The following is a 22605-nucleotide window of genomic DNA, read 5'->3' as shown; positions in this document are numbered from 1 at the left end:
TCTATGCTTGTGCCAAAGAATCATGACTCTATATTTTTTCTATTGTATGAAGAAATGTTACATTTTCATCATCGAGTATATAACCATAAATAGAGACGAAATAAGGGCTATACATTCCTGGTAACTCTCGTTTGCACTGAAATTACAAATTAGAAAGCTGTAATAGTACAGCGCCAACATCTGACCTGTGTGTACGTCTCCGTATATTCCAAGAATATTCTGTATTTATTGTAATAAAGATAATATCTCTAACAATGGGGGCTGTACCATTCAGTGGTGTGGGAAAAACAGCAAAACATCTAATTACAAAACAAACGGAATCATATTTCGTCGGTAGGTAATTAAATATGTAATTTTGCAATTTTCGTCCATTATAGCAAAGCTCAAGTTAAACTGGTCATCTTGAAGTGAAACAATGGACGACACCCGTCAATTGTTTCGAATCCGGGCGGGCCAATCGGAGCGCAGTTGTCACGGTAATCATATGGCAGAATAGTTTTCAAACAAATTAAATGACATTTCGTCTCTATATAACCAGTATATACTCAATGATTTTCACACTATCGTTCGCTGCTTATATTTTTATCTACCGTTAACAAAGTAAAATTTTAACGTTACGTTTCGGAATTTGTGTTGTTATTAATAAACCTCCTCTCATGAAGGGGCAATTGGGCTGTAGGCCCCACACGGATTGGGAGCTTCGCTTAATTATATTGCTTGCGAAAGAACAAAAATGGTCATCGACACTCGGCACCATATGCACGACCATTTCACAGTGCAACAGAGACAGGAGCCGGAAAAGTTTTGTCAAATGTGTCGATCCTCTGAGCATTGAGCCGAAAGAATACCGTATCTACGTTTATCCCGCATTTTGAGAGTCATCCTCCTGGACACGAATTGCCCTGCCCGATCTGGACGTCTTTAAATAGGCTTCAGACTCAGGTTGGTCGGAGCAAGGACAATTTGTTCAGGTGGAGATTTTCGGATGGTTCGAATCTGCAGGTCGATTCAAAACCTTACGACAACTCTGTTGTCGACTGATTCGATTAGATATCGTACGATTGTTTTTTTTCATTTTTATTCATAATAACCGAATCGATCGTCAAACTGTCGTATTCGAAACCGAACCGAAATGACGTCACACCCGTACGATTACTCGTACTTCTCGACCGGCAAAAGTTACAAACGTTATTCAGAACACAGTTTTATTGGATAATGAAAGTTACCGAACGTCCTATTGTTTACAAAGCAAGAATGTGACATGGAGTTAGTCGGGGAATATATATTGCATGTGACAACTAACATAGTACAGGACTGCCCGTCCTGACTAAACCATACGAGCAGACGACTCCTCCTAACTTCAACCTGTATAGACAGACCCCACAATCCGAATAACATAGATTCATTTCCAAAGGAAAAATGGTCCCACAAAATCCCCCAAACGGCTTGAATTACAGCTTTTTCATCCATTGTATCAAGAAATCTTTTGCTATAGCCCCGTTGTAAATTTTCAAAGGGTCGAGTCTAGGCAGCTTAGATAACGACTTACGTGTAACGTGTGGACAGAATTATAGGTAATAACTCAAAGGTCAGACCTTTACAGACGCAGATCATACGCGATCCAAACACCAAAAATACTTCGATTAACCGACGATAATCTTTTTTTATTGCTCAGAAAACTCCGTGAAATATTGCCTCTTTATAACGAATAACATAGAGCGGGATTTAGAACGATAAATTACGTATGGAACAATGCTGTGAGTTGTACTACTGGTCTTGAATATTTTGTGGGAGCTTGGCGAGATGCTGAACGGCTTAAACGATTCTTCACAGCGAGTAGGTCTCAGGACGAACTTGGACAAAACGAAAGCTATGTTTAACGCACATGTGACCCCGGGACCTGTAGTCTTGAGTGGGGCTACTCTTCATAATTAACTTTGACCAAAATATCCGGCTTTGCACGCACAACTTCGAGAAGGAAGGCAATTCGTTCGAGCTGGGCGGCATTCGGGAAGCTTAGCCAAATCTTCGGGATCATCTATCCCACAAAGATAAAAACAAAGGGATTCAACTAGTGCGTTCTACCAATTATGTCATACGGAGCCGAGACGTGGACATTGACAAAGGCCTCATCCACAAAATTAAAGTCGCTCAGAGCGCGATGGAGCGAAATGCTTGGGATTTCTCTGATGGGTGGAATTCATAATGAACATACATACGTCTGACAATAAAAATTACCGACACGTCTCGCAAAGTCAGTAAGTTTAAACGCTTTTATTATGTTAAATAGTGTTCCGTTGAAGGTTACAGATAAAGTAAAGTATCTTGCTCATATTTTAACAAGTGATCTAAACGATGATCTGGATGTTGAAAGGGAGGGCAGGGCGTTGGTGATTCGGAGTAACATGCTTGCAGGTTTGCTCGACGCTACCATGAAGTTAAAATAACGCTTTTTAAAGCTTATAGTCAATCATTTTACTAGAGCAACCTGTGGGTTAGCTATACGAAACGAGCCTTTAACACCCTGCACGTGCAATATAATAATGCATTTACAATGCTGATGGGACTGCCAAGCTGGTGTAGTGCATCAGGTACGTTTGCGGTGGCTCACACGGACAGCTTTCAGGTCATCATGCGCAAAAAGATTGTCTCGCTGATGAGTCGCGTGAGACTCAGTACTAATAGCATTCTAAGGGTCGTATTCTAGAACTCTACTCAATGCTCAAGTCAGGATTTGAGCAGACTTGAGTATGATTTAAAGCACTGGAAATACGACCCTAATGGCAAGGACTTGAGTATGATTTTCAGTGCTCACTGCAATACTCAAGTCCTGACTTGAGCATTGAGTAGAGTTCTAGAATACGACCCTAAATGCTATAGCGGGAAGGTATGATTGTCCTATCCTGAAACATTGGGTAGTGCAAGTTAAGGGCGTAGCCTAGTTTGAAATATAATTAAGTTGCACTGATTATTACTGACTTTGATATAAGTTCTTTTACTAACATACTATGGATATTTTATGGTCCGAAATAAAGAATTATTCTTTTTATTAAGTGGCAGTGGGCCGGACGTGTCTGCAAGTGGACTGATGATTGATGGAGCAGATTTGTTCTAAAGTGTCAAATCACGTCGAGGCAAACGCAGTGTAGGACGCCCTGTGGCTAGATGGACGGACGACTTTAGAAAACTTGCTGGTAGCGGCTGGATGCGGGCGGTACAGGACCGGGAGAGTTTGCGTGCTTAGGGAGGCTTATCCAGCAGTGGATGCGTGTAAGCCGATGATAATGAATTACACTGAGAAAATTTCTCGTCTCGAAGATTTATTATCGAAAGAATATAAAATTCGTCATGTAAACATTCGCGATTATCGCTCTTCCACGTGGGCGACAATCGCCTCGCCATTGAACGTCTACGTGTAAACAGAACTTAATCACTGAACTCGAATGGCAAATTCTCGCATACAAAACGGTTCAAACCGATTTGTACGATACTCGGACTAGTAAAAATCGTATCGAACGAGTATGTAACTTCAACTCGACAACACGTAAGCAAGAATTTCCTTACTATTTTAATTTGCTGTGTAAACAGCCGGAGTCGGCGATCGGAGTTTACTTGCGAATCTCGTATGACATAATCGTGTAGGCGAGATTTTAGTTCATGCCTGTATGTAAACATTACAATGCGATAATCTTATGGCGATTATTGTACAGTGCCGCGGCAGCCCCATTAGCATACTGAAAGCGTTGTTGTATTGCACGGATATATATTCCGTGTGAATAAAGAGTCCCTGAACAGTAAGGGTACATTTCCATTACGTCGTAACGTTTTATTTGTCGTTAGACGACTGTTGCGTCTCGTCTATTCCCATATCACGACTATCAGTTTATCTGTCGGGACAGTGTCGTGAATGTTTATGATAATAATAATAACGCACACACTCAACACAGCCCCGCACTGTGAAAACCCGTGTCGCGGGTGCCATGGACACACGTAGACAACCACAAATTACACCGAAACTCACGAGAGAAATAAATGTAGGCCATACAAACATATCTACCGGCCCGGGAATCGAACCTGGGACCTCTGCGTGGCAGTCCAGCATGACCACGGAGGCATTCAAGTTTCATTTTATCAGTTTTTATTCTTTCAGCAATTTAAGTTCAGTCAACCAAGATCACGTCAAACTTGACACTTTGTAATTTGGACCGTTCTTATCGTAAGCGGCATAGAGTTGGATTTAAATCTTAAGTGTCACGCTTGAGGTGCTCTTGACCCTGTACTGTCGTCACTTATTTATCGTGTCGTTTTATTTATCGTCTGACGACTGTCGTTCCAGCTCTTCGCATTGTCACGACAGTCTGTCGTCGTAACGTCAAAAAAGTCGTGAACGACAGTTAATCGTGTTATTCCATGCGCGAACCACTTCATTTAAATATATAAGCCACGACACCATAAACTGCACATAATGGAAACGCGCCCTAACCCAACAGTGTGTTTTCTATGATTAATCTACATTTTATTTTTCTTGTATTGTGTTGCACCTTAAATAAACCATTTTCGTAGAATATTTTTCCATTTTCCTCAATTATGTCTCAACTCGTGTCCTTACCTATGTCATGCGAACGTTGATAATACATTAGCATGACAGTCATGCTTATTATGTCCGCTCCAAGTAAATAATGGTAATAAGGCCCATGTTTGTTTATGGTGATTGGTCAATTTACTTTCCCATGTAGCTACAATTTTCAAAAAGCCGTATGTAGATTTCCTTTGCATAACTTTAGCAATTCGATTGAAAACTAGTTCTTGCGACAATGAATTTAATATTTGAAGGATTTTTTTTAAATTTTGGTGCAAACTATTATTACAATATTAATATACAGAAAAAATCTATGCTAATGGCATCGAGTAATGAATATTACACTTCAATGGTAATTCAAAAGGCTAATAGACTTAAATATAATATAAAATAAACACGTTTTTCAACCAAAAATGAATAGTGACATCATAGCCACCATAGCCGCATTATTACTACTAAAGTTACGAGATACCAAAAATATCCATGTCACAAAATAGGTACCATTACAGCGTTCCGATTTTGAAGGGTAAAGAAACTGGTAAAATTACTGCAGGCACATGGGACTTGTGAAGTTGTCTCAGGGTGACAAACGCAGTGGCAATGACCCTCAGATTTGGCACTGCAACTGCTATGGGCAGACGTGTCGCTTACCACCAGGCGTACAACTTGTTCGTCCCGTCACTTGGTATAATAAAAAAAACTGTGATAAATTTTAATTTTTAATTCGTTGAATTTTACGATGTTTGATTACCAGAAGTAGATTTCTCACTACGGCAAAACAGTCGTTAAGAAAGAAAAATTCGTAAGGTCCGCTAGTTCGTTCCGCGACTTGTTTGGCATAGCGTCTGGCACGGTTTGCTGGAAGACGTTGGCTCGAATCCAGCTGGTTCGAATGATTTTTTTTCTAAGAGACCCCCCCACACTAGCGTCTCTCTAGCGTCAGCGTCGACACGACGTCCGCGCGGCGGCGACGCTACGCCAGCGCGATGTGGACCCGACACACAGTGGGCTGAAAACGATCGCTAGTGGACTAAGGGGTACTTGAAAATTAAACAACTGTTTTTATAAATATGATAATGGATATTGATTTTACTCACCAATACAATCATAAACTGTTATGTGGATATTTTCGATTGACACAGTAATTTTATAGCTATATGGCTCTGAATTTTTTTTGTATGGAAAAAAGTGAAATTGAGGTATATCTCTGAAATCTCAATTTTTTTCAAAAAATAATGCATTGATCCATGCAGTTGGAGTCTCGAATTACCGCAAAATATATACCTGCACTTGCGGTTCAGTGCGAGTTTTGTAATATAACGGTCTGGGTTGAAAATGTTATAAATTTAAAAAAATCTATTCCACACCCACCCACGGTGTAAAGAAGTAGGGCGCATTTGTCATAGTTTAATCCTCAGTATATTTATAGTGATATACATTGACTTATTAAATTCTTTTGGTGTATATTATTATTAAAAATAAAACTTCCCTAGAAATAGAAAAAGTATTATATCATGCTAAGAAGTTCCAAAATTCAAATAGGATTAACAAAGCACTAAATACAATCAAAGAATCGTGGTGTATAATAAATTAACAAACCAAGCAGAACAAAAATTTGACAGAAACATATCGAGTTTAAAAGATGACGACAGACGATGATGACAACTGACAGACAATACCCAAATACCAAACGCTTTTAATAATTTCTTTCAACAATTGCTTTTCAAATATCAGCAAGTTTCGAAGTCGAAAAGTAACATGTTTTTTGAAAGAAGAGAAAGACCATGTTCCATTTTTAAATTGCCAACAATTGATATACGAGAATTTCTCAAAACTGTAAAACAAAGCCAGTAGACTTTGCTTTACAGTAATTTGTTTTAGTAAAAGATATTAAACAACTTAGATATAAAAACAGTGAACGTTTAATATTAGAAGATGGCTATCTTCAACATCTTATATTGGAAGTGCTGAACAATTGTTTACAACAAGGCGTATATCCAAATGAATTAAAAATAGGGCGAGTGATACATGTCTTCAAGCAAGGAGAAAAACACGATCGGAACAACAACAATAGACCAATTTGTATACCACCATAGTCAAAATTTTTTTTGACAATTATCAAGAACAAAATGGTGGACTATTTTGGGTCAGAATCAATCTACATGGACAAGCAGTGTGGATTTGGAACTGGTCGATCAACAACAGGTGCTATAACATATATGTTACCGATTATGATTGTCATAAATGCTCAAGTGTCTTTTGCGACCTGTCTAAGGCGTTTGATTGTTTACGACATGATATTGCTTGACAAATTAAAGTTCTATGGTGTCCACTCTAATGCATTGCAGCTTATTGACAGCTTTTTAAAAAAAATCTATACTAAATATTAAATTGTAAGGAGGTATTGTGTGACATTTGTTTGATTAGACAATTAAATGACATTTTTTATAGGCTAAGTACTCCATAGAGTGTTCTAAAAGATCCACAAATTGTACCTTGACATGCTAAATGTTGCGTGATGTGACTTGGTGAAAAATATTGTTATTATTATAGAATAGTTATTTTTTATTTACACTACGAAATATATTATAAATTAATAAAATATATTTTAAATTACTCGGTCTCAGGCTCAGGCTGTTCGGTCCTCATATTATATGGCAAATCAACATTAACAAAATCGAAGTTTTCCAAATCTGTGTCTTCATCAATAGATTCTGATAAAATTATTAAATCTTTTGCTTCCTCTGACAGTTGTCTATGTTTCCGTAGCAATTTAATTCGTTTCTTTGAAATATATGGGTCCGAACTAATTAATAAATTATTAAGAATGTCTTGATTGGTTGCTTTTCTATTGAATTTTCTAGAATGGTCTAAGCGATATCGTCTAAAGTCCTTGATTCGGGATTCGGATGCTTCTTCAGATAATTTTCCAATTGGAATTAGGCCGAAATTGGCAATTATGTCTGCTCCATGGGCATGTAGTTTATGCACGCTTGAAGGCATGTAATACTATTTATATAGATCTGTGTATAACTTCATAGTTACTTCAGCATATTCTTTAAATTTTGTTATATTTATTGTTTGTCCCGAAGAAATGACTTGCAAAATGGTCGCAAATCTTTTAATTAAATTTTCATCAACACCTGTAATGGAAGCTGATGTTTTATAGTTTGAGAAAAATCGTCTTGCCATATTTCCATCATTCGTTGTACCATGACCTTGTTTAACAACATCAACCAATAAACCCATTTGAATTTTAAAGGCCTCCTGAATATTTTTTTTTCTAGTTTCCATAGCGGCTTTTTGTTCACCTTTCACAACCCATGTTTTCAAATCTAATCTATATGCTATGTGAATCCCGCATAGAGATTTCAATAGTAATCCTATTACAACAGCGGATATTATGCATGATTTAAAGGAAAATTATATTGCACATTGTACACTATTAAATAATAAAGTGAAGATTTGGAACGACATACCGCCTCCTATTCGCTAACATTATTTTATCGGACTTGCGTTTGGAAACAAGCTCATCTTAAACCAACAAAATGCACCAACATCTATCGAAAATGTTAAATAAGTAGGTAGTATAAGTGGTCATGTGTTTTTTGTTTCTGTTTTCTTTTGTCTCTTTTTTACTGTTAAATGGTTAGACATTATTTATTTATTATTCTTTAATCTTAATATAGGTTCTTAATTACGAGTTTTCAGTTATGGCATGAGGTGTTTACCAGTAATTAACTGTTGCACTCAGCCTTTAAACAATGTTATGTATTTCTCTAGCTGTAGTTTTAGTGTAAGCAGTTGTTGGTGAACCAATAAATTAAAATAAATAAAATAAAAATTAATTCGGGTTCAGACGATACAAATTTAATGTCATCTCTCGAGGTGCAATTAAACCTGGGACTGGATGCGACTCAAATTTAATTATTTTTACCAAGCAACTAGTCCCGGGATCACATGATACGCATTCGGGCTCATTCGGGTTCCGTTGCAAATTTAAACCGACCCCCGAGTTCAGATGGTACAAACCCCGTTGGCGAGACGCTGACGCTCGAAAGACGCTAGTGTGGGAGATCTCTAAGTGTTCGATCTTTGTATTAATTATAATTAATTTTCCTCAAGAACTTATACGTATGTCTGTTATCTGACGCCGGCCATTATTTGTAATCGTTCGACCACTAGGTCGCAGTCAAGGGCCAGTTCGCTGTTTTCATAAGCGGTCGTATTTACAATTTTATTTAAACTCTGACGACATTCGACATGATCGTACGTAAATCCTTGGGAATCCTAGTGTATTTATTCAAGCATGTAAACTCTCGCGGTCGAATCAAGTGTTTGTGAACTGCTTTATTGGTCAATTTGAGTTCTTCCATTTATGCCAATGATATCATAATGTGTAAAAGACGTTTATGTTGAGACGGATGTTTTGTATTTGCGAAAAATGTTAGAATCTGAGATTATGACGTAAGAAGATACTAGACACGTGTTAATGCTCTTCTATTTGTTAACAAATTCACGCTCGAATAGCTGATATAGACATTTGTCATTCTTCCCGTAATGTTTTCAAAAATAACATTCTCGAATCGCTTCCCCGCTAATTTCATAAGTTCCCTTTGTTGCTGATGCATAGTCTATACCACCTCGAATGGCTTTGGTTCATTTCGCATAACAGCGAAATTGTTGAATTAATCACTTTGAAAAAAATATATATTAAAATTGTGGATATACACTGGTTAAATACTATACGGTGTCAAAACACGATTCCTAAAACTTTCCACGATAGAAAAAAACACAAACTTACCTCGAAATTTTACTATAGTCCATCTGTTTAGGTACTTAAATAAATGTAAACAATCTTGAGATGTCTATTTAATGAAATATACATTTATAAAATGATTTTCCCTTAACTTCAAATACAAAATATAAATATTTAGCTTCATATGAAATTGCATGCCTATTTTTGTACCTATTGATTTATAAAGCATGAGTTTCAATAAAAAGATGTATCAAGATTGTTTACATTTAACTGCCTCCGTGGCCGTACGGTTACCATGCCGGACTGCCATGCAGAGTTCCCAGGTTCGATTCCCGGGTCGGGAGAAATATTTGTATGGCCTACATTTATTTCTCTCGTGAGTTTGGGTGTAATTTGTGGTTGTCTACGTGTGTGTCCATAGCACCCGCGACACAGGGTTTCCCTAGTGCGGGGCTATGTTGAGTGTGTACGTTATTATTTAGTTAAGTACCTAAACAAATGGACTATAGAAAACCGGTGTATTCAATAGGTACTGTACATATACCAATGATTTTTTTTTATATCAACTGAACTAAGTAGAACACGTATATGATATACATTTTTCAAATAGCTTTAATTTCGTTAAAGCCGCTGGACCAAAGAAAAATGAACCGTATTAGTACGGGAATAATTTTAATTCGAGCTCGGGTTTGAAATTTTTATTGAATTGATATTCAATTATTTTTTTGTGAAATTACTCCACTAGTTTGTTATAATTATTAATACCGGCCAAGGCCGGTAGCTGTAGACGTATCTAACTGGGTGATAAAACTTTCATTGATTTCTCATAGATGGCGCTACGACTAAAAAGTCGTTGAAGAACCAAATACAAAAACACGACAACAAACACATAGAAAAATTCGTGAGGTCCGCTGGTTCGTTCCGTGGCTTAGTTGGTATAGCGTCTGTCACGGTAAGCTAGAAGACGTCGGTTCGAATCCAGCCGGATCGAAGGAATTTTTTCTGAGTGTGCGATATTTGAATTTGCACGCCATTTCTTCGGTCTTGGGCCATTTGCATCCAGGTCCTTTTTTACTTTATTTATTAATTTCATACAAATAAAAAAAAAAAAACAATTTCTCACAAACAATTCTCATTTTGCATTATATATTATTACGTAATTTTATTTTATACAATAACTATAATAATAATAGATTGTACAACAAGTGCATAAAGCGCGTCATTTTACCCGAGACAAAATACTTAAGTCGAGGGTAAAATGGGTTTTATGAACGAGTTATACACTCTGCTTTTCACTTCGATTGCGAGGAAATTAAACAGCAATATTACAAATAAATGATTATTTAATTAAAATGAATGTAAAATTACTACAATTTATGCATATTTAATGTGATGGTTTTTTTTATTTTATGCACTAGAGCATAAAATCCTATTTTATGCACCCTACACCCAGCATAAATACCAACTTTAAGAGCATGAGAAGTGAAAATACTATTTTTAAGGTCGCAAATAGTTTTATGGCACTGGTAACGTATTGGGATCAAAACCATTTTTTGTGCCGCCATTTTGTCATATCATTCGTGCTTCGTTTCTTGAACTCGAATATTTTTTGTCTCCCTAGTGCGTTTGTTAAATTATTGTGTGTTGTTATTAAAGTTTTTGTTTATTGTTAATATTTTGTAATAGTTGATTAAAATTTAAAATGAGAAAATCCTCCTTATCCAATTCCGTTAAAAATAGAGAGTTTAGCAATGACATTTCTTTGTTTACATTTTGGACGTCTAATTATGATTCATACTATACCTATTGTTCAGTTCAAATATTCCATTTTACAAATGCTGTCATCAGCAACGACAAATCAACTTTTTAAAATAGCAATCGATCGATTTCGCAGAAATATTTAATGTCGAGCGGCTCTCTTTGGTGTTACCACCTGATAAAATGTATTCATAATGTTGTCAGAGTTGTTTATACAGCTGTTTTCGGTCAATTGTTGTTTTTTAGTGTGGTCTTTCAGTAAGCAAGGTAGTGAAGGTAATTTTGGCAAAAAACGCATTTTAGTATGTAAATATTTTTAGTTAAATCGATATTCCACAGTGTACTTTCTTCATCACTATTTTTAATGCGTCACGCGTTAATAAACAGTTTCATGGTGTCTCTAACAATTTTGTTAAAAAAAAAATACATCTGCTCGTTAGTTACGTCGTGTGATTCTAGAAAGCTACAGTACCATAACCAATAGGGACACCGTGTCTCAAGGACGCGCGATTAAAATATCATCCAGACGATGACTGGCCGAAACTGTTCCATTATTTTTTTTTTTGAAGAAAATATAACAATTACGCTGTTTTAAATTACGTGATTAAAAAAAATTAACAAGACACTGCATAACATTGACTTAATATAGCAATTGCACACATGTCCTCTTTGTTTGTATTTTTCGATATACCTATATATTGACTATTTATTAACTGGATGTTGATAAGCAATAACGTGTCAACCAACCAGATCATAATTTCATGATCAAAAATAACGAAAAAATTTTCGTTGTTTCGTTGTCGTTTTCGTTGAAAAATTATTTCCTATGTACTAATAAATAAAAAATAAACAAAATATTTAAGAGATATATGTAAATAAATAAGGTCAACTTAACTTTTAATCATTACAAATCAATATTAAGACAATAAATTGGAAAATAATGTTGTTTCCATTGCATCCGTGTAACTATTTTAAGATTCCTAAATTTGACATATGAGCAATATTATTTTAATGTTAAAGTCGCGTCATAGTACGAACTGAGTGAATGAATAGTCACAAAGCTGCCAATAAAACATCATAGTTTTAACATATAATAATAAGCTTACGCTTACTTTAAGCGCGTCATAGTACGAAAAGTCAATGTAAGGTAAAAGCAATATTGTTTTAAGAGGTTGTGTTAAGGCCCCAGGTATGATGAATTGTGATTTATTACTATAATTCCTCAACAACAAGCACAACAGCAAAAGTTTTCATTTTATAAGTAAACTTTAGAAGTAACTATTAAAAAAAAACGAAAAAATCTTTAAGTACCTATTTCGCAAATCTATGATTATGTTGGTTGACGCTTTGTTGCATATCATCATCCAGTAACACATTGTTGTTAGCCCATCTAGTGTTAGGTTGTTTATATATCGCACGAAAGAACAATGAAATAAATAATAATAGTAAAAAACAGAAATAACTCCACATATTTCGGTTGTTTACAATAATTTGGTTCAAAACCTAATCTTATTTCCTAAAGCTACAAAATTTGTGGAGATTGTAATCGTAACTAAATCAAAAATTCTATAAATATAAAATGTATCGAATTTGACAGAAATGTTTATTTAAATATTTTTAAATTATATTATATAGAAGCAATGACGAACAAGTATAAACAACACACTTTATGTCCGTGTAAGTGATGGTGTATGTGAAATATCTGGTGTCACAGGTTACCTTAATTGGAAAAACAGCTATCGTTTTATCTTGTATTGTAGAGGTTAAAAACCTTAGCCACATTTTTTTGCTGTAAACCAAAAACTATTATAGCTAAGTTCAAGTTAAACTGGTCGATATGAAGTGAAATAATGGACGACACCCGTCAATCAAACCCGACACGCGTAAGAAATCAAAATGCCATTAGTATAAGAAAAACCATTTTGGCTGTCGAGAAAATTACAATTGATTGGATGTTATACGCGAATAGTTCCTAACTTGGTTTTGTTATGTCCTGTATAACATTTGTAGAACATTTAAAATTACGAAAGAAAGACGGAAATCTTTTAAGAACACAATAAAAATAGGACAAATTACCAAAACCTCGCTGAGGGGACAGCCATGTCCAGCAGTGAGACGTACAAATGAGTTGATGACGAATGTGGAAGGCACCATTGAAAGAGGACGGACACGAAAAAATAATAATTCAGAACTAATCAAGAATGTCCTTATAAATTCTGGAACGCGTAGTAATAACAATATGAAGGCTCATAGTCTTCTCATGTGAGAAGACTGAAGAATGTAAGGCAGTCACCACACTTATTAACACGGCAATAACTTCTCGCCTCGCCTGAGAAGAGACGTATAAATGGGTTGATGACGATAGGTATGTGTAGTCGAAGGAGGTACTGTATCACGTGGTCAATAAAACCCATACTGATTTGCAACGCTATGTGTACGCGCAGAATTTCCTCGTTACGCAACGCGCCACTTTCTAACCCGTCGACGGTCAGTCGGTCACCCGATTACGTAACCTGATGTATACAGCCTGTGTATCTTATATGGCAATAGAGTTTCAGTGGCATGGCGGTGAAGGCACTTAGTCACTAAGAATTGATGTGGCTTTACAAAAGCTACCATATAGTAACATGTGCATACATGGCGCATGCCATAATTTTTATCTCTCAACAATTTAAACGTATAGCCCGTTACACTAAGTAAACATATAGGTATAATATTAGTAGACGATGCCATCGACGTGCCTTTGATTCGACATTGAAGAGCAGAATACCAAAAAAATGCAATAGAAGCTCAATAATAACTTGATGGGCAGCCACTGAATCGGGCCCTGGAGAGCATGTACACGCGGTGTCCCTAGATGCCTGACCGATCCACTAGGCCGACCTTTTTGGTTTTGAACATATGTGGAGAAAAGTTTTAAAATTAATCTAAATAACGCATACACTCATTGCCCTACGCTTGGAAAACCCTGTGTCGAGAGACGAGAGAAGTAAATGAAGGCCATACAAATATTTCTCCCGGTCCGGGAATCGAACCCGGGCCCTCTGCGTAGCAGACCTGCGACTAGACTTTCTGATTGTCTCATTAGTTTAGTTTATATTACGAACAAGGTGAATGTACACGATTTTTATGCCACACTACGCAAAAACACTGCATCAATAATACTTATACGGGGGAGCGCCAATGACGCCTTATAATGATTGTCGACCGCATTGACACGGTAATTTTCAGTCTATATGTTGAACTACACATTCAAAGAAGTGTACCTCGGTAGATCGGCCTTTTGCACTTTATCGCTACTATTTCTTACTAACATAGGCATAATACAAATAAATGGACGACGGGTCTAATACAAAAACCACGAAAAAATGTCCCAAGTCAACCTATTTAAACGTAGTGACATGTAAAGGAATATGAAAAAGCTAAAACGTTGAATTTAAATTGTAATGTCATCGCAGTACTGTCTAATTTTGGTTGCTTCGCTGTCAGTCGAACAAACGAAGACTAAAGCGTGAATGACGCTCTGTATACGATTTTAACGCCCTATAAGTTCGGACACTTTTTAGCGCGGACCCGACGTCCATATAATTGTAAGTCGATGAACATAGATATCAAAATGTGAACCTAACCAGCTATAGACTTAATTTGTCTGAAGTTTTTTTTTTGTTTTATTATTTATATGATACAATTGAAATTCCTATATTTTTTTTCTATTCAAGCGGCTCTCAAGACCAAAAGGTTAGATTTCGGGGTCAGATACCTTGGGCCACCGCGTGAACCTTAATATGGTATTTAGGGTCATGAACAAGGTAGTCCAATAGAAGCGTTTACTTAAATGGTAGGCCAAGAATTGGACGAGGTGTCTCTTTGTTTTTCTTATATGCATATTGCATAGTAGGTGTGTAGGATGCTCATATCTCATACAAACATGTACTTGGCCTCGTAAAAACACACTGATGTAAAACAAACACTAATACGACTAGTGGCATAGTATTGGAGAAAATTTGAAGCGAAATTGATGACACCTAGGTTACCTATTTCCTTAGAGCATATAGGACTGGAGGCGTCACCGATAGGCATTCCTCTCTGCCTATCGATGCAAAAAAGCAAAAAAGCTCCATCGCACAATAAACACTACTTCCGAATCGATGTTTTTTTTCAGTTCCATTATCGAATTCACCGCGTATAGAACTCAACGAAATATGTTGTCTTGCGCTGTACAAACTGGCAAAAAAAACTGCTGCACCCAGTCTAGCCAAAGGTGGAATTACATTCCATACATAAGCCTATTTTTTACATGAATTGCTAATTTTCTATTTTATGACATTTTTTTCAAAATTTATCGATTACATAAAAAACATTTGGAAACATTCGAACATTTGACATAAGCACATGGGACTTGTCAACTTATGTCTTAGGGTGACGGGCGCAATCCTTCAGATTTTGCGATTTACCTTGTACTCAAATTTTCTCTCTAATTCTGAGTACTGTACTGGAATGGACGGGCGTGTCGCTTACGATCAGTCACACGATTTGTTCGTCCTATCTCTTGGCATCATAAAAAAAAACATACGTTTATGTAACAGGATGTGTGTGTGTTTACTTGGAACCAATCGTGCTCAGGAAAACAAACATGTAAATGTTAGAAGTAATATTTTTCAAGACGTCGCTGTGTCGCAGTTAATAGTGAATTTTGACAAATAAAATAAGTGGGTGTGCACCATTGACTTACAAATAAATGGACGACGGGTCTAATACAAAAACCACGAAAAGAATGTCCCAAGTCAACCTATTTAAACGTAGTGGCATGTAAAGGGATATAAAAAAGCTAAAACGTTGAATTTAAATTGTAATGTCATCGCAGTACTGTCTAATTTTGCTTGCTTCGCTGTCAGTCGAACAAACGAAGACTAAAGCGTGAATGACGCTCTGTATACGATTTTAACGCCCTATAAGTTTACGTACGGACACTTTTTAGCGCGTACCCGACGTCTATATAATTGTAAGTCAATGGTGTGCACTTATGTTAAGAATGTAATGTTTTGCATGATGACTTAATATTACATTACGTATTTCAGTTATTTTACTATAGGCTAAGAATACTTTAGACGTAACCTAAAGGCGTAGTCATGCGGATTCTCGCAGGAAATCCTTCTGGAAAAGTCTTTTTTTTTTAATTTTTTTCTTATAATACTGAGTGTCGGGATGAATCGTGTGACTGGTAGAAAGCGGGAAAGATCTGAGGGGCACTGTCACGGCGCCCGACACCCTGGGACATAAATTGACAAGTCCCATTTGCCTGTAATGCCACCAGCACCCTGCCTTTCGAAATCGGAACGCAGTAATGGTCGCGTTACTGCTTGGCGTTAGAAGTAGGTAAGTGGGCAGTACTTCCCTGGACGTACTCTTTCACCAGGAACTCTACTGCTACAATCCAGTAGCGTCCTAAACCCAAGATATACCACTCGCTACTTAGCTTGTTATACGGCCGATTGTGTGAATAATCGTGATTATTCAAATCAACTGATTAAAAAATTTATTTGAATTTAAAATGTTCTTTTTTTAAAATTCTAATTGGTAATTGCGGTTTGTATTTATGGGAGCATTTCTAAACTTTATTGTTTATTATTATTGTTATTTATTTATTTACCTTCACATAGAACATTAAACATTAATTTTATATATCAGAATCTCAATAAGCGTTAAAAGTAATTAAACGTAATAAAACAGTGTCTAAGTGAGCCTTACCCATACGGGGTGTCATAATAATAAGTTAAGTTGTCTAATGAAACTTGCATTGTTATGACTTGCATTTTGAATAAATAAATAATAAGAAGCGACGCAAACGCGATGCACACGTGATGCAAACGCGATACTAATGCAATGCACGTTTTAATCAATTAAATTATTTATAATTTATTTCACATATAAATTTACAATTAACAAAACAAAATATGTGCATTAACCAGTAGTGCGATTCACGTAAGTTCAAGCTATCAAAATATCGTTGAAGTTACGTGGTCGTTCGATCGAAGTCCTATCCAAAATTAGTATTCACGTATCACTTGAACGAACGTTGATATGAGTAGAATCGAAACGTAACGACTAATGAACGACATCTTGGTTTGTGAAATTTGACATTTAGTCGTTAAAGTCTATTGAAAGAACTGTCAAAATTGTAGCGGAATACGTATGACTTGTGGTTTAGAGTCGATTTAAGTTCGGTTCATATGCCAAAATGCGCTTTAACGACATTTTGATCGAACGACTTTAAAATTAGACTCGTTGACGTTCACTGTCACACGTGAATACGAAAAAGCAGTTCAACCACGGAAGAAACAAAAGAATATGTGGTCTGTGAGTTCAACGACTAAATCGCTAAGATATCGTAACGATTTGATTACGTAGATCACCTCCCTGTACAGATTTTTCGCACATAAATGACTAATCATAAACGACTGAATCGCTGTAGTCGCGCGTTTGCATCGATGCAATCGCCTATAAATCGAAAGTGTAGCTATACATTCGCGCGTTTGTGAATTGCGCGTTTGCATCGCTGGTAAAGAACGCCGTGTGTAACCGCTCTAAGAGCCGTGTGCGTCGCATACCCTGCACCATAAGTAAAGCCCACTGACCATAGACCCAATAAAATATCAAAAAAAAATAATTTTGTTATTAAATTTTTGTTGAGCAGTCATTTAAAACATGTACCACGCATAAAATGGAAATTGATTAAACGACAAATATGGTCTGATCCTTATCACTAATTGAACATGACCATTGTGATCATGTTGACGGCGTTACTGACAGGGTGCTCTGACGAGGTCACAATAAATGTTTGATAAAATTTCTCTCACTAATTACACTATTAATTGATAACAGCACAAGTCATACTGATAATGGTGACCTTTTGGTGTTTCTAGATTTTATATGCTTTAAAACAGAGATAGACGTGATGAATTTTAGATTTAAGAACCACTGTTTTTTTTGTATTTAAAAAATGGCCGCGGTCAATCCTTGGTCCCTACCGCTAGGGCTGGCACAACTTGCGCGAGAGCGACATAAAACGCGAGATACTGCTATTCTCGTATATAGAGATCCCGCGCTTTATGTCGCTCTCGCTGCAAGTCGCGCTTTGTGAAAGCCCTACAGCATAACCTGGCCGAAACAATAATAATATTAGGTATATAGGTAGATAAACACTATGCGGTAATATGACACAACTATATGTAGATTATCTATCATCGCTATATAATTTTAACACAAACAACTGCGATTAAATTACTGATTGAGCACGCCCATGTGATAAAAACATATCACGCTTAGTTTACTCTGTTGAAGAGCAGTTGAGTAAATGTATATCCTCAATATGTTTGTGTCTAAATAATGTTAGTAACTTGTATACAAAGTGTGTTTTTACAAATAAATGAATTAGGAATGAAATAGGGAAGAAAAAGACATGTTTGCATTGAAAAGGCGCTGACTTGCCTAAGTTCCCGAAGGCGCTGGTTGTCAGGATCAATGATAGGGACTAGATATAGAAGTTATTTGTAAGCTAAGTTGTTCATTGAAATAATGTGTGATAAGGTATTATATATGGTACGAGCACGTGTGCTCGCTTCGGAAATTTAGTAGACAGTGACGGCGGAAATAAGAAAAGCAAGAGTGACGAAGAAAAGGAATTTAAGAACGTTTCAAAGTAGGTGGCCAGAAACCAGAGAAAAGGGTGATAAAAAGGTGGGATGACAATGAAAGGAGTCGCATCGTCATAAAGTGTAAACCGTTAAACGGTGTAAAAAACCGTTTAGATAAGGAAGAGCATGTGCGAGTGTGAATTTAAGTATAACTGTAGCTGTAAATTGTGATTGTAAATATGTTTTAGTGTAATAAATCAAAGCAAAAATAAAAATTCTAGAAAAGTCATGGACATTAGTACCATATTATAATAACACAAGTATGGTAACTTCATACAAATGTAGCAGCGTGGCTTGTATGTGTGCGTGCATAGTCGCGTGCCATGTATGGACGCACACATTCATATAACCGTGTGAAGCACTCGCGTTGCGTAGCCCTAATCGTCTTACGCGCCTTTAATATGCTTTTAAAATATTATACTATGTCAGTACAATACATGTTCGTTTTTAAATTTTGTCTCGAATCACGTTTTTTCTCGCATAGCTGCATTATATGTAATATACGACGATCAGGTGATCTTATGACGATAGAAAGTTTGTTATTGTTAATATAAACGTTTGTTTATTTGCGTTTGCAGAAATTGACTTTGTATTTGTTTTGTAATGCCTTGGCATACATGTCGTGGATATTTTTCTTGAAGTTATTTTCTTACAATTGTTTTGTAAGGTATTATTAGTTTTGAACCCGACGTACTGTTAAGAATTTTCATGATCATCATTATACCTTTATACGTCCGTAGCACAGGGTTTTACCAACGAACGGAAATCATTGCGCCATCCCCTTTCCATTATCGGGGGAGTAGACGTAGGCTAGGCTTCCACCATATCGACATATGACGTACGGCATTAAAGTAGAATTCCGTGCCTGTACACTTCTTCCCTGAACGCTATAACTTGGACCTTTTCTAATCAAGACTGAATAGGCATTATACAGGTGTGCATGCTCCACCGTTGATCTCATCGTCACTTTCGATCAGGTGAGATGGAAGTCAAATACGCTTTTATTTTAAAAGTTTAGGCCACAGATTTTCTTCGACGTGTAGGTTTCATTGAATAAGATCACGGTCTTACACACGTCTTTTCCTTTTGAAGTCTACACAAACAGAGCATTGTCTATAGCGAACAATGATGTGCCGTAACACCTTATAACGAGTACGGTTTCACTTATTTTCCTTTTCTCTATTTCAGTTTCATCGAGCAAGACAAAGTCTCCGGGTTCTGGACATGGATGTTCGTACTATCCAAACTCCCCGAGCTCGGCGACACGGTGTTCATTGTGCTTCGTAAGAAGCCGCTGATCTTCCTTCATTGGTATCATCATATCACCGTCCTGCTCTACTCCTGGTACTCCTTCACCGAGTACACCTCTTCTGCGCGTTGGTTCGTCGTTATGAACTACTGCGTTCACAGGTGAGATATTTTAAAACAGAAACATACTCTCGGACAATTCATTCGAGCCACATTACGTTTTTAGCATTAAATGGGTCTGACTCAGTATGTAGCTCAGTTGGTACGAGCGGTAGCCACGTTTAGGCAACGCTGGTTCGAGTTCGTCAAATCGAAGGATTTTTTTAGTGGTAACAAGTGACGTACAAGACATGCGCTTGGTGGTAAGCGACTCGCCTGTCCATAATAATTGCAGGGCCGCTTAGAGTTTTAAATCGCTGGGGACAAAGCGACACTGCTACTGTGCCTATGATCCTGAGATATAAGTTGACAAGTCCCATGTACCTGTAATTTCATCTGCACCCTTACCCTTCAAAAACCGAAATGCAGGAAAGGTCACATTACTGCTTGGCAGCAGAAATAGGTAAGGTGGCAGTATTTCCCTGAATTAACTCTTTCACAAGGATCTCTACTGCTACGATCTTTCTTAATAACTAAGTTTTTTTAGGTCCAAAAACGACTATTTACTAACTATTTTTAACCGACTTCAAACAAAAAGGAAGAGGCTCTTAATTTGACGGATTTTTTTTGTTACCTATGTGATAACTCCGGCTGATCCGGATTTGTGAACCGATTTTTACGTTTTTGCGAGTTTCGCTCTTATTACATGGATATAAAGCTTTTTATGGCCTGCTTAATGCGATTTCGTGTCAATGCACTCATCGATGATTACTCCATTCGTTATAATTATTAATACAAAGATCGAACACTTTCGGAACGGATTCGAACCGACGTCTTCTAGCTTACCGTGTCAGACGCTATACCAACTAAGCTACGGAACGAACCAGCGGACCTCACGAAATTTTCTTTGTGCTTGCGTCGTGTCTTTGTATTTTGGTTTTTTCAACGACAACGACTCCATTAGTGTTAGGTAATTAATTGCTGGATACATTTTTTTGGTAGAAATTTTCCAAAACATTTTTCATAAAAAAAACCAACTTCAAAAGTTCGTGGAATGACATCTATTTGCCATGGAAAGTTTTATTTAAATCGGTTACCGGAAAGTGCGCGAAATCGGATTCATCCCCTAGTGGCAAGGTGGCAACACCTTTAGAGGTGGAATATTTCCTTCAAATTTAAATGGGACAAGTACTGAGGTACCTTCTTTCCAACAAAAAAGAATCATCAAATCGGTTCACAAATGCCGTAAAGTTATCGCGTAACATACTGAGGGTCGTATTCCAGAACTCTACTAAATACTTGAGTATTGCAGTAAGCACTGAAAATCATACTCAAGTCCTTGCCATTAGGGTCGTATTTCCAGTGCTTGAAATCATACTCAAATCTGCTCAAATCCTGGCTTGAGCATTGAGTAGAGTTCTGGAATACGACCCGTAGAGCGGAAGGGCATTTGAGATAATTCGCTCTTGAATTAGATTACACAATATAACTATTAATTAATTGTAGGTTTCTAGAAGCAAGGTCAATGTGGCCGTAAATAAATATGAGTGTAGTGTTATCTATTTATATAACATTGAATTACAACTAATAAACATAATATAAATATTTATCGTCGACCACACCTATATTTGTAATAAACAAATAATTATCCACGAATCGAGACATTTTTTAGAACAACGTTTCGGGTCCTTTACATGTCCCATGATTATGACTGACTGTAAAAATATATTTATATGTAACAAACGCAAAACCCTATGAATTCGACATCTATGTTTTATTAAATTTTACAGCCCATCTGTTTGAATCCACCAATTCCATTAGTGTGCAATCCCGTTTTTTCTTTTGCATTGTTTATTTTTTCCTGATAGATACAACACTACCCATTTGTCTCAATTACTGTCGATATTTCTGGGAACTTCACATACTGGGGTTGGATGTAATTTTACCGAGCTCAGACCAAATCCAACTTCCTTCGACATCTAATAAGCATTTTAATGAAAATATAAGCATTTTTTCTTGCTTTTTAAGTTTTTTTGTGGCAACAAACAGTCATACTTGAAATTAAAAAAGCATTGCGATGTTCAGTCAACATCTTTGCTGCTTTCAAGCACATCAAGCTCTACGCTATCTTTCGAATATTGCCTCCAGTACAACGGAACAAGATTCGCCAAAATGTAGCTTGATGTGTTGCCGTCTGTACTATGGAAGACGCGTTGAAGCCTCTGTTGGTGTTCTAGCTCTTGTTCGGTGGACTGTATTGTTCAGGTTCTTGATCTGGATCGCAAATGAAAACTCTTGATTAAAGTGGATTCAATCCGTGTTTATTACCAAAAATGTTCCTACTTAAATACCAATTTCACTCTCTTATCTAGTACAGTGGTTGGCGAGTAGGCGGTCGGCGCGGAGTGCGGGGCGCGGGGAATTCTCTCATCTAGTACAGTGGTTGGCGAGTAGGCGGTCGGCGCGGA

General features: G+C 36.8%; 1 protein-coding gene across 1 annotated transcript in view; it reads left to right on the top strand.

Moving 5' to 3' along the window:
• Positions 1–22605, top strand: part of LOC113236477 (elongation of very long chain fatty acids protein 6) — an 82020-nt gene that overhangs the window by 37844 nt on the left and 21571 nt on the right. Inside the window, exon 3 of the mRNA XM_026472564.1 lies at positions 19979–20200. Coding sequence (XP_026328349.1) covers positions 19979–20200 — 222 coding nt within the window. The remainder of the gene's footprint in view (positions 1–19978; positions 20201–22605) is intronic.

The sequence above is a fragment of the Hyposmocoma kahamanoa genome, unplaced genomic scaffold (genome assembly GCF_003589595.1).
Source record: "Hyposmocoma kahamanoa isolate Upper Pololo Valley unplaced genomic scaffold, ASM358959v1 92, whole genome shotgun sequence".
In the NCBI taxonomy this organism is placed as follows: Eukaryota; Metazoa; Arthropoda; class Insecta; order Lepidoptera; family Cosmopterigidae; genus Hyposmocoma; species Hyposmocoma kahamanoa.
This window is presented reverse-complemented; position numbering and strand designations above follow the sequence as displayed.